The sequence below is a fragment of the Puntigrus tetrazona genome, chromosome 17 (assembly GCF_018831695.1).
Source record: "Puntigrus tetrazona isolate hp1 chromosome 17, ASM1883169v1, whole genome shotgun sequence".
In the NCBI taxonomy this organism is placed as follows: domain Eukaryota; kingdom Metazoa; phylum Chordata; class Actinopteri; order Cypriniformes; family Cyprinidae; genus Puntigrus; species Puntigrus tetrazona.
The window spans coordinates 2,068,947-2,082,982 of NC_056715.1; the positions used below are offsets into that span (position 1 = coordinate 2,068,947).

General features: G+C 37.0%; 1 protein-coding gene across 3 annotated transcripts in view; it reads left to right on the top strand.

The window, feature by feature from the left end:
• akap6 (A kinase (PRKA) anchor protein 6) overlaps window positions 1-14,036 on the top strand; it is a 130,186-nt gene that overhangs the window by 29,122 nt on the left and 87,028 nt on the right. For all 3 annotated transcript variants that reach the window (XM_043263773.1, XM_043263770.1, XM_043263772.1), the window contains exons 7-8: window positions 1,622-1,744; window positions 10,101-10,197. In XM_043263773.1, the coding sequence (XP_043119708.1) occupies window positions 1,622-1,744; window positions 10,101-10,197 (220 nt within the window). The remainder of the gene's footprint in view (window positions 1-1,621; window positions 1,745-10,100; window positions 10,198-14,036) is intronic.

Below are 14,036 nucleotides of genomic sequence, written 5' to 3' on the forward strand. Positions count from 1 at the left end.
TGAATTTGGCGTCAACTGACTGCCCTCGCCCATTAGCGCTCTTTCTGTCTGTCTGTCTCTTTCTTTTTCTTTCTCTGGGGCATGGAGTCGCGTCTCATTTTCTCTTCCTCCCTCTGTAATACACTCACAAACAGGTCTGGTGACAAGCTCAGTTAATGCCGTGACCAGCGGCTACATATTCATCTGCTCTGAGAGCTTTATCAGTGCACAAGATGAGAGCGAATCGCACGCCGTCCCTGCCAGGGGAATAATTTAGCGGCAGTATCTATTGATCTCCATCGACTGCCACAATCTCGCAGAATTCCTTTGGTCTATATGATGATGTACCATATTGCAGCAGAGCTGGAGAGATGTGCGATAGTTTCAGGGCTTTCTTTTAACATAAAAGCGGTCTACTAGCTCCGGCCAGCTTGACCAAGACAGCCTGCCAAACCAAAACCAGGTCCAGTTGATGCGTTCAACACATAGAAACCGGTAGGAGATGCATTCAGGCCTTATTTTGACATCTGAAATGGCAGCTCTGATTCCTCTCCAGCATTTAGCTTTGAAAGCAGAGCCAGCCTCACCCACTTCAAAGCTTGTCTGCCGGTGAAGGCCAAACAGTCGATAAATTATGGGATTTTTAGCCGGCGTCTGCGGAGAGGTCATTTGTATCAATATCTTTGATTTTCGCCAATGTTAGATAATGAGCAGGAGGAGCTGCCTTGGAGAAAGGGTGAGATGTTCTCATATTACATTCAGATGGTTCATTAGAGACTTTATGAAATGGTATTTGATCCGTTTGGGCGTATGACATCAGAACTTCAGAAGGCCGGCATATTTGTCACTCTAATTAGAGCTCAGATCCTCCATGTTCACCCTCTGGTTAACCACAGACTTGAAGGAATCGTCAACCTGAAAATGTCATCATTTAATCATCTTCATTTCATATTTTTTCTTCTTTGGTGCAGCTCAAATCAGAGCACCAAAAATATCAAAATAGTAGCGTAAAAATATAAAAAACGCGTTTGAGAGCTGCGGCAGAAGGGGGTGATTTTTAGCCAATTGCAGCTCCTCACACAAAATTATCATGTGTATTCAGATTTGATAGATGGCTACAGAAACTAATATAGACATCCTTTATGTGTTGTTTTTGTCCTTTTTCAGGTATAAAACAGTCCATCTGCATTTGTCGATTGGAACAGAGCAGTTTGGATGTACTGCAAAACATCTCCATTTTGGTGTAGGGATGAAAGCGTTTGTAATGACGTAGTTTAAATTTTTCATCAAGCTGTTGCTCCAGTATGTGTTGTAAAAGCAGCTGGCTGAATCTAGATTTTCTTTGGTCCAGCAGATGGCAGTATGTACACACCGAGCACATCGAAGCTCCTCTCACTGAAAAAGCCATTGAGGCACATCAAGGGCAGCTTCTGTGTGACATTCCCTTAAGCATTGTGTGCTTTTGACAAATGCAAACCCTCGCCTAGAAACTTTTATCAGTTTATCAAACCTTATCAACACACTTGATTATTTTTCCGAGGCCCTGTTTGTTGTGTTCCGTTCAGATTTTTATGTTTCGAGACTTTTGATGTCGAATGCATTCACATTTGCTGCCCGTGTTGATGTGTGTTTGTTTTTGCAGGGTTTTGTCAGCAAACTGGACGAGTTCATCTGCTGGCTGAGAGGCGCTCTGGAAACCACAGACAATTGGACGCCACCCAGAGCTGATATCGACAGCCTCAAACTCTACCTGGAAACTCACCTTGTGAGTAATCGTCTATACGTCGATATCCTTCACTGTAAAAACTCACATAAGTTAACAATAAGCACATGGTGAGAAGCTGTTTCCTTTAGTGTGAATACTGCTTTGTTTTGATTTCATTTTACAGTCTTAAACGGGGATTTTTGCTCTGATCTTGTGCTTTCACAGTTTCATCATGTCTTTCGGTCATGTTTAATTTAAGTATCACCTTTCTCTCTGACGTTCCTTATAAATTTCTAAGGAGGAATCAGAATGGGCACAAATGAGTTGATTGTTTACGCACAAAAAGATTTAGATCTATAAAATTCAAGCAGGTAGCAGCTCAGGTGATTTTGTCTCGAAATTTATTAATAATACATACATGTGCATTTGCTTTTAAAAAGATTATTTTACAGTAATAGGTCATTTATAACTTACTGTACATTTTTGATAAATTTCTGTGTGTGTGTATAAAATATAAATATTTTATAATACTTTTCATATGATCAACTATACATATACATGTTTAATTTAACATTTTCATACTTTGTAATATATAATATTTAAATAAATAGTTTCTAATGTTCTCTAAATGTCCAAAATATATTGTTATGAATATAAATATGCATTATTATATTAAATATAACATTATTAGATATATAAAAAATGTAAATTATGAATGTACATTAATTTATTTATAATTATGCATTATTTAACATGTTCGTATATGGTGTTTTATCATATTTAATTGAATAATTTACAGTAAATTATATGTTTTCTCTATTTTAAAGTTAGTTCATGACTTATACGTAGGATAATACTTAATATTATCAGAAATTGTTTTAAATGAACATGCATTTTTTTAGACACATTTATAATTTAACATTTTTATATATAGTGAATGTGTATGTATTTTTATAAATCTGCATAATTTAACATTACTATATAGAAAAATGTTAATGTGGTATTGACCCTAGACCGCTAGTTTGGTTTTCAAGAGGAAAGTCTGAGTAGTAGCAGACATGAGCAAAGTCCTCAATTTGTCCTTCGTGAAATCTCATTGCTGTCTAGGAAAACTAATTGAGATATTAAAAAGATCTCATTTATGAGACGTCCTTCCAATGGGAGTGTGCAACCCTCACTAACCCATATCAGAAGCGTATCATGTTTACCTCGCGCACCAGCGAGACGTGTTTGTTTATCCATCTGTCTGTGTGACCGGCCGTCTGTACTGCAGGAGGAAAATCACATTGTGTTTTATAGTGAGGGGCTTCACTCATTTTTATTGATTCAGAGAGCGGGGTCACACACTTGCTGTCTCTCATCCAGCGTTTGGGGCTCTCAGGATGTGCTCACAGGTTTAATGTCTGGGCATTAAGTCCAGCTGGCAGGTGGGGAGCGTGTGTGTGTTTGTGTCCGTGCGCATATATGTGTGTGTCTGTGAGCACGGATCTTTCCGGTACCCACGGGAGAGCCGTAAGGAGGAGGTTGGCTTTTGCAGGGTAGGAAGAGAAGGAGAGAGAGAGAAAAGGAGTGGGCTTTCTTTATAAGGCATTGAGAGATTGTGAAATGAAACAGCTATTGATTGCGCTGGGTGGCGGATCCAGGTCTCTGAATCACATTAACGACACACACACACACACACACACACACACACACACACACGCACATAAGCCGGCCTCCATTGGCAAATGAGACACAGAAACAAGGGCCCCCAGTCACACAGATAGTGAGTTGTGTTCCTGCTTTCCAACATACACACAAACATTAAAGGCATTCTTTATACGTCGGTTAGTACATAAACCACACAGTCTTTCACATTTGAGTGCATTGTGTTTAAAAAGGTTAAAAAAAGGCCTTGTCTATTAGTTCATCTCATTTACATGCTGGTATGCTCCTATAAGTTAACAAAACTACTGGAAGATTTAGTATATTGGTGTATTTTTAAGTGTAAAGTCTTTCAGAAAAAGACTTCAGCAGTCGTTTCTCTCCATCTGATAAAATTGAATGTTAACCCCACTGAACCAGCTCAAGGTTGTTTGCTGGTCTTGCGTTTGCTTGCTTAAGATATTTTAGCTTGTTTTCCAGTCTGACCCACTGACTCGTGTGCACAAAAACCCCTTTACAACCATCAAACTACCAGCTTGGCAGCCAGCAAACAAACCTTAGGCTTTTTAAAGTTGTTTATTTAATAAACTCTGCTACTTTACCAATGCAAAGAAGTTCCCAGCCAAAAAAATTAAAATAAAAACACCCATGAAATTTTAAATTCACCAAAAATGGTGCTTGCTACCAAAAATCAGCGTGCTACTTTAAACATGTTATACTAGTGCGGATAACATGTGATTGTTTTCAAATAAACGTCTTGAAACGCATTTTTCATTACACATTCATTAATAACTTATTTATTAAATAATGTTCATTAATAATTAAATTGTACTTTGAAATTTGAAGAAGAAATTTATATTCTGTTCATAATTAAAAAAAAATGAATTGAAATTTTTTTTAAATAAGTAACATAGTGTGTGTGTGTGTGTGTGTGTGTGTGTGTGTGTATGTGTATATATATATATATATATATATATATATTTTTTTTTTTTTTTTTGTAGTTAATAGTTAATAGATTTAGATTTTTTCTTTTAGATTAGTGCTGTCAAAGGTCAAAGGATTAATCATAATTCATTTAATCCAAAATATTTTTACATGAGATACTGTGTATATTTATTATGAATGTATAAATACAAACACATGCATGAAAAACATTTTTGTACTAAAAATATATTTGTATATAATATAAAGTATAAGAATATAAACATGTAAATGCAAATATAAGTTCTAAATAAGTTCTAAATATTTACTGTATGTGTGTGTATATATATATACATCATAAATGTACACAGTACACATACATATGTAAACAAAACTTTTATTTCAGATAAGATTAATCTTGTTTTTATTTATAAAATAAAATTTTATAATATAAAATAATTTTTAAGTACAGTTCTGTCAATTTCTCATTTTCTGTCATCCATTTCCTCTCATGGCAATGTTTTGAAGAGCATTGGTTCCCAAACAGCACCGGACCCCTTCATGAACCATCAACGTCCTGGGACATTTTTCTTAATATTTCCTTGTGAATTTCAAATAGAAGAAAGAAAGTCATGCAGGTTTGGAATGAAACGAGTGTGAGTAAATGATGACCGAATACATTTTTTGGGTGAGCTGTCCCTTTAATGACAAGCACAGCGCTCGTGATCCTGGCAGGCCGTCTTCCTGTCTCCTCACCCCAAAATCCACAAATTCCTTCAAACCCTCACACCACAAACCCCAATCTGTCTCCAGACACCTCCTCTCTCCCTTCTCTCTCTCTCTCTCTGATTTGGGGATTAGGACGGGGGGAGGTTCGTGGTCCACTGGTTGCTGTGGCACATCTATTGATGTCAAGTAAGCGATAACCTGTCTGCCCTCACGTCTGATCCAAGCCAGAGCGAGGCGGCAGTCTGCTCGCACACAAACACACGTCAAGAGCTAGCAGAACAAAGCACGTGTCACCTCCCATGTGAAGATGCAACACAAATTTGTAGCGTAATAGCAAACAAAACACATGCTTTAGAAATCAACTTAAAATGCAGATTTGGGCTTTGTGCGCTCAAACTGTTAGGTTTCATTCATGAACACATTGGATTTTCTCTTTGAGCCTGGGTTTTGAAGGTAAAGGTGATGATGAAATGGATGTAAGGGTGTTTTTCACACCTTGAAACTTGACAGGAATGTTTTTGTGTTGTTTTTGAGGTGTTTGTACATCCTCGTTTAATAAAACATGACGTGCGTTGCCTTATTCCTTATTCTGAACCTTGGATCTGAGCTGCACGAATTGATATAAAGAGTCTCTTAATAAGATTATGCGATATTGATATCGCCTCAGTTATAGTTGATGGGATTATTACAGCTCGCTCTTTATGCCGCGGAATACAGTATATGAGTGTCCTTGCCATGTGCACCAAAAATTGATATTACACCCTATTACTAGAGCATTTTGTTGTAGCATAAATCAGTGATGGATATCTGTTTATTCTGCGTTTTTTCCCCTTTCGGTTTGTTTACTCATTTTAAAGGCGTTTAGCTCTGTAAAGGATATCAATTTCAGCCTGTATCCGAACTCATAAATAAGCTCTCCTCACTTTCTCTCGTGTCTGTCATGAGTGATAAATTCTCTCACCTGCTGATCCATCACCCGTCTCGTCCCGCTCGCTCTTTCTGATGGCACAAAGTTGAGAGAGAGAGAGAGAGAGAGTCTCGGCCCTTTCGCTCCGCTCTCAGGCGGCCTCAGACACCAGACCATCCATTTAGTATGTGACGGCCATTTCTGTGCTTTCTTAGTCACTGAGCTCGGGGGCCGGCTTCTTTGTACGTGATTAGTGCTTTCTGATGTCATTTTATTTTGTTTAGCATACTGCCTGCTTAGCTTGATTAAAAACTACTTTATCGTATTTGATATGCAAATTAAGGCTTTTAAATTATGCTCCAAAAATTCACTGAAAAAAAAAATGTACTACATGCATTCTGTCATCTTATTTGATAGTTTTTAAAAACTGCAGTGCTTAGATCATAAAATTAAGCATTTAAATATAATCTAAGATGTATTACTGGTAGATAACGAGTGAGTAATACTTAGTAGTCTGTTATATTGTTATGAAGGTCTTATTAATTTACTGTACTAGAATTTATTACACTTTTTGGCCATTGTTTTGGCAATATCTGCAACAAAATTGCATAGATTTACTCAATTCAACCAAAAAACGTTTTTATTTTTGGGTAGATTTTATTTTGTCTAAAGGTTCGATAAACTGTTCCATTTTAAAAGTTTAGATTTTCCTATTATTTCATATGTAAGACCTTACAGGGCAATCAACTTTTGTAAGCATGTGTTTGGTTCCATGCTACTACAGGATTAGGTGTTATATAGTGTTCATAGTATGCATTTTCTGGATGCACAGAATGCCCAAGAGACCTGCTTACATTTGCCAAAATGTGCAGTATATAACCTGAGCGCACTGCATATATCCCATAATGTATCCCATAATGCAGTGGACTCTTTTTGACCTTAAATTTCCAGAGTGACATATCATTATTTTGTCTGACTGCTAAGATATATATATTATACACACAAAATGGCACTACAGTGCAAGATAATATTTTTGTTTGCTCAGAAATCATGCATAAGGGATATTATAGCTATATTATATTAAACAACACAAGAAAAATATGTAAGCTTAAATTATTCTAGTTAGTTGACCAGACAACATTTCTCAATGTTGGTTAGGTGGTTAGTTTAAAATGGATTATGAAATGGTTTATGGATTATGAAATGTTATTATTTTGGTTTTATTTTTTACCCTATTTGCTCAATGACTCCCGAACTATGCTCACTTTTTCCAAAACCCTCCTTTGCAGTGATCGGTCGATTTAATTTAAAGCAGTGTTTGTGAGCGCATTGCTGCTTTGTGTACAGCCGTTACCGGGGAAACATCTTAAGATTTGTTTTAAAAATGACTCTTTTCAATGATTCAGAGTCGACTCTTTAGCTCAATACACAGTGCACTTTCAAAACTTTGTAGGAACTTTTCATTCACCGCGGCCGCTTGTCCTTTTTTCTCCGGGGCTGGCGTGTTTTTCAAAGTCTTCTCAATGGTTCTGTATTTCGTGCTGAGCGTTGGGCGTTTTTTAATTGCTGTCGAAAGTTGTAGAATGGTCAACTTTGGTAACGACGCAGCACTCATTACTGTCACTATTTTTGTAGTCAGCCAACCAATCACAGTGGAGGAGGGCGGGACTACCAACTGTACTACAGCTGAACAACAATGGAGAAGTTAGTAGTGCTTGCCTCCGAGTATTTATTTCTTAACTAGATCGAATTGCCGGACTACCATAATACTGGAGAAACATTTGCGATGCGTCTTGCATTACTTCAGCGGATATTCCATATCATATCAAGCACAGCGTCTCAGTGGAAAAATACTCTCTCAAGCGCTTATATAAAAATAATATCAGACTCAATCGAGTCACGGCGTGCTTCTACAGGCTATGCTGTTGTACACGTTTTGAAAAACATAGTCGCCATAATCCATTCCGTTCATCCACATGAACACGCTCAGAGTATACAGTACGTAATGCAAAATTAGTACGAGTAGCATGTTAGACCCAGTGTATGAACAGACAGCAGGATGGATTGGAAACCCTTTACAGAACGTTGATGCATCTTTCTGTCAGGTTTGCTGTCAGACAGACAGGCAGGGCCGTCAGACAGCTGAAGGTGAAAACGCTGCCCTCCGTGCCGCTGGTCAGATCAGAACGGTCGGTAATGGCGTGAAACAGGGCAGAGGGAGATCTGAGGAGATGAGAATCGAAGGTGAGGATGGCTCTAGGCGCCTCAAGCGCGGGCCCCCTGTGGGAGCGCGGCCCACCGCCCCCCTCGTTCCCACCCGTCAACCTCCGCACATCTTCAAAAGCACATCCCTCGCCGGCCCCCCTTTCCTCGCGGACGCAGGATAATGCTCTCTACTCTTTGATTACACTTAGCAATTGGAGAGCCCTCCGTTCGAGAGCGCTGGGTATTATCAAAACCAATCAACATGAAAGTTTTTTTTTTTCTCCCATCCGCACCCACTGGAGGGCGAGGAAAACAGTGTTCGGTGGGGGTTTCGAGAGAGAGGAAAAAAAAGGTGAAATAGAGACATCAGAGTAAATGGGCAGCCTGTTGGGAGACGTACACATGACTGAGAGTTGGAAAGCACCCGACTGATGGATCCTTTGAGCCGCTGAGCGCCACGCACTGAATTGTGGGTTTTAGACAGAAATAGAAAGACGGGAACTCGGCTGCTCAGTCCCGAGGTCATTTTCTGGAGGGCGCCACTGTGGGAGAAGCGGCTTCAGTTTTATAACGTCATTTGAATATTAGTTTATGCCGTGGATGATGAATTAGAGGGACGGCTGTCGTTTGTTAATAATTCAGCGGCGCGGATGGCAGGATAGACTCGGACAAATACAGAGAGATGGGCTTCATTCCTCCGAGGATGTATGAATAATGCTCGTTTGAGATCAAGGAGTGTGTGAAGGGTGTTTAAAGGTTGCTTGTCGACAGCGCAGCAGGAGATTATATACATTCTTGCTGAAGCACTTAATGTGACTTATGAGTGTTTGTTTCAGTGGGATGAAACCGGACGATGAGTTCAAGACAGCTGATTTCACATGACCTGTTAGGAGTCCTGTATAGCAAAGACGCATGAGATCTCCTTAATATCTCTGTTGAGATTAATTGCAGACTTTTGCTCAGGTTTTCTGAAAAGATCTCAACAGTCTCAAAATGCTCAGTATGAGCTCCTCAATTTCTCTCATGATCAAATGATCTGAGCTGTGATGTGGGATATATTATTATAGTTTGAAATAACTACTTTCTGTTTTAATTTATGTTTTAAAATGTAATTCATTCTTGTGATGCAAAGTTGAATTTTCAGCATCATTACTCCAGTCGTCAGTGTCACATGATCCTTCAGAAATCTTATTAAACAGCAACCTGTGAGCAATCAAATATTCATTAAAACTGATTTAACGTGTCTCGTTTCTTCTTGGTTGCATTGAGATTAATTCGAGAGCAAATTGAGAGTTTGCTCAAGTGTCCTAAAGAGAACTCAACAATAATATCAAATCGTGCTTAGATCAGTATTAAACTAAAATATTTTTGTTTGTCACGTTTCATCATGATCGAATGATCTGTGCTGCTATCAGCATTCATCTGTAGCTCTATAGTGTTGCTGTTTGCGAACTATTAACCTTTTTTTCATTTTTTATTTATCTAAAATCCATGTATCTAATCTTATTTACATATTCCCTGTGTACAGTATTACAGTAAAATTAATATATTGTAATGATTCGCAGAAAAATCTATCATCTCTAATCTAAAATCACATTTTGCTATCAGCTATTTTATCATGGCTGTCTAGCAGAAAAAATATTTTAATTGTTTATTTATGTTTTTGCATGTCTACCTTTTTCTTTTTCCTTTTGAATCAAAACAGTACAGAAATTTTTATATTCTGTTAAATGCAAAAAAAATGGTATTTTAATTTCGTAGTAAATTGAAATCTCTTTTTTTAATAAGATCTACCCATCAAATCTTTTAAGCATTACAAGAGCAACCCTTAAACAATACAGTCCTCCTGGCAGAAGAGCTATGTCTTTTCTTTTTTTTTCGTATGCATTTGTGTGTGAAGGCGTTCTAATGGAAGATAAGAGAGAAATCTGAAGAGGACAGAAAGTATGAAGGAGAAGAAAGATTACTCCCTTGCACTGACATGTCTTTTTTGCGTTCATGTGTGTCTAGAGTTTCAAACTCAACGTGGACAGTCACAGCGCTCTGAAAGACAGTCTCCTGGAGGAGGGACGGCAGCTCCTGGAACTCATCACCTCCCACAAATCAGGTACGGTTCTGCCGAGCCACACATTTATTATTAATGTTTGTATTAACATAGTGACCTTCAGAATTTATAAATCCTCAAGTAACCGCTTCTGAAGCGCCGAGCGCACGCCTTTTCACATACATTACAAATGGCGCGCGGCCTGCTGAATTGAGTTCTGGGATAAAGCGGAGAGGCAGGTGCTGGCGGCCCGGCCAAGCGCTTCCAAAGCCGTATATGAAGAGAGCGGGAATTAAGAACAGCAGGTTGAGGAGTCAGAGGCCATTGCAGACACTCGTTCCTCTACAATATCTGTGATTATTCACCTGAAGAGTCTCGCCGAGTGCTCGGCAAATGCACAAATCCACTCAGCTGACCTCCCTGCTGGTATGTCTCGTCTCCGCTGGGTAAAGCCGGCTACCATTAAATATGCAGATGGCTCTCAGAGGCAGGAGCGCTTCCTTATAATGCCCCGACAGCCCTGTCCTGCGGTGCCGCAGCGTGACGAATACTCCCTGCCAACTATACAAACACAAACATGCACACTCGCACCTTTACAATAACCCAACCGTCCACGGGGAGCTTCTTAAAGGGGCCACTTATATACTTTTTTTCTCCTTTAAAGTAATGTCCACTTATGGGTCATTAGGGCAGGGAACGTGTCAAAGGAATAGTTCACCCCAAGCCATCCTAGGTGTCTATTTTTTTCAAAACTTGGTAACTTGGTCCAAGCTCGGTAAAGCTGGTGCATGATTTTGAAGCCACGTAAATCGGATATATCCGCAAGTACTGTTCCTTTAAGTAAACTGAATAGTGGCCTTTTTTTTTTACTATATTAAGCAGTTTAAATCAAGCACTGTTCAAAAGTTTGTGGTCAGTATGTTATTTTTAAAGTAAGTCAGCTAAACTTCATTAAAAATACCTGTAATTTGACGGGTGCAAATTTAGTAAATTATGCGTTTCAGAAACTTTGCTTTTGAAAGAGAAGCTCTAATTGGTCACTGCGTGTCTTTAGTAAGTCCTTACAGTACTATTTTAACAGCAAAAGATTGTTTGCGCTAGTACAAGAATGTTGTTTTTCTGCTACAGAAATCATTGTGATTTGTTAAGGTTGCAATTTAATTGCAATGTACTTTAAGTTGAGATTTTTAAAATAACTTCCTTTGGTTTTTTAAATAAATAGTAGGTTCAAAGGAATGGCATTTATTGAAATTGAAGTAATTAGTAACAATTTAAAAAAAGTAAAAAAAAAAAAAAAGTAAACAAAAAAAACACAGCAATTTTTTATTAAAAGGTATTGTTACATTTTAAAATAATGGTTTTCTATTTTCACATATTTTATAGTATAATTTATTTTTGTAATGCAAAGCTGAATTCTCGCCATAATTTCTCTAGTCTTCACATCTTCGCAGTCACATGGTCCTTCAAAAATCATTCTAATATGCTGATTTGCTGTTTAAGAAACATTTCTTAATATTATTAATGTCGACAACAGATGCTCTGCTTCATATTTTTCATGAATGGAAAGTTTAAAAGAGCGGCATTTATATGACATAACAGTTTTCTGTAACCTTATAAATGTCTTTACTCTCACTTTTGATCAATTTAACATGTCTTTCCTAAATACCAGTATTAATTTCTTTAAAAATTAATAAACACTGATCCCAAACTTGTGAACAGTAGTGTACCTTTCTCAACTTTTGTCAGTCCACTAAGTCGTAATAAGTAAAAGTGCTTTCTCCCACAATTGGATTTGAAAAATGAAAAGTAACTACTCATGAAATAATAAATGCATGCCATACAATATCATCTTACTTAAGCTTAATGCACATTTTCAAACGCCATTTCAAATAATAGTATATACCACATTATACATTTCTATAAAGCAGCTGTTCCAGGCATATATGTGCACCTCGCTAATGTCAGCCAATGGGCAGAACACCCACTTAAACCCTACAGTGAGATGTTCTTGCCGTCCAGCCGGCCCGTCCCACACATACACATCCCCCTACAGTTGTTTTTAATGAGCCTTTAATGTGCTGTGATTTAACCATTTATCACGACTCACCCTTAATGATCCAACAGGCGCATTTGGCTTTCTTCTTTCCCTCTCAAACTCAAACACATCACTAATAATAACGCTCATGGCATTATCATAATCACCACCATCATCTAAATCATTAAAACCAACCTCTGGTAAAAAATAAAATATTGAACGAGTTAAATGATAATATCTTCCTCTACTAATCAACAGATGAGGAGGAAAAAAAAACAAGGCGTTTGATTTTCTCGCTACTTGATGGCGTTGACCCCGAGCCGGACCGCGCGTGTGTTTTCGCATCTGATGAGGACTCGAGCGTTCGGTTAATCCCTCAGTATTACGGGACGCTTCTATATTCCAAACCCATCATGTGTCCGCTGCGTCTCGACCGACCACAATCAGCATCTCCGTCTGCAAATCCTATTTGTTCAAAGTAATTAAAAAGCATAAATTAAGATAAATACGGTCGAGGCGGAAGTGGGGCTTCTGGAGTGTGACCCCGCATTGTGCCTGGATCAGGATCCTCTCGTCGCAGCCCACGGCGTTCTGTGATGGAAGCTGCTGCTCGTACCTGTGGAGCGATGCTGAGTTGCTAAGATACGGGACAGTGATGGTCGAGGTGGGAAGTTGGTCCGAGATTGACTTCTAATTAAAGAGCACAAATTAAAAGGGGAAACAGGGTTTTCTTGCTCTTTCAGAATACGGGTTTGATGTGCTGTGTAGACACAAATTCTCTGAAAGCACTAGTGAAATGTTTGCGTTTTGCACCTTTTCAAGTTCATTTTTTGTCAGCTGTTTTATTCATTCCAAATTATTTTAAGTTGTTTTAATCATGGTCACCGCGGGGAGTAGAACAAATATTTAAAGGGTTTGAATCATGGATGTAAATGGTTAATGCTTTTTTTAGTTTATGAATAATAATGTTGAGCAGAATATGCAATTCTTTTGCCAAATGGTAGAGTTCGCATATGGTAAAAAGACCATTAAAAAGCTCCATAAAAATAGTGATGAAACATAGTGTTTACAGTATATAGTGAAGATTTGTGTTGCTGTTGCATGCTATATATTACTGATGTTTTGTCTGTATTAGTGCTTTTTGTATTAATTATTAATTGCTCTTTTTTTTTTTTTTAGATGGCTTAAAGAGAGAGACCTTTTTTTATTATTAAAAACCTTTTTTTTCACAATGCAATCACATTTCTAATGTTTATGTTAATATTACACAGTTTAGTTTTAGTAGCATTGATGATCATTTAGTATAATGTATGTGCTATTATAATTTGTTTATATAGTATGTTATAGTTCTTTTCATTTTTTGTTTTTATTATTTCCATTTATTTTTAAATTCAGTTTGTTTTATATATATACATACACATACACATATTATGCTAACTTTTTGTAATTATTCATTTGACAGCACAAAGTATATATATATATATATATATATATATATATATATATATATATATATATATATATATATATATATAAATAATAAAATAATATATAATAATACACATAAATATACACAGAACATACACATATATTATGCAAATATATAAACATACTTTTTTTGTATGTGATTAATCGTTTGACAGAGCTACATATATATATATATATATATATATATATATATATATATATATATATATTTTTTTTTTTAAATTCAGCCAGGTTCAAACATTTCAAAAGATAATATTACAAAGTCATGTAGTAATTTAGTATTTTTATGGCTGGTAGAAAATAAATAAATAAATATATATATATATATATATATATATATATATATATATATATATATATATATATATATATATATATG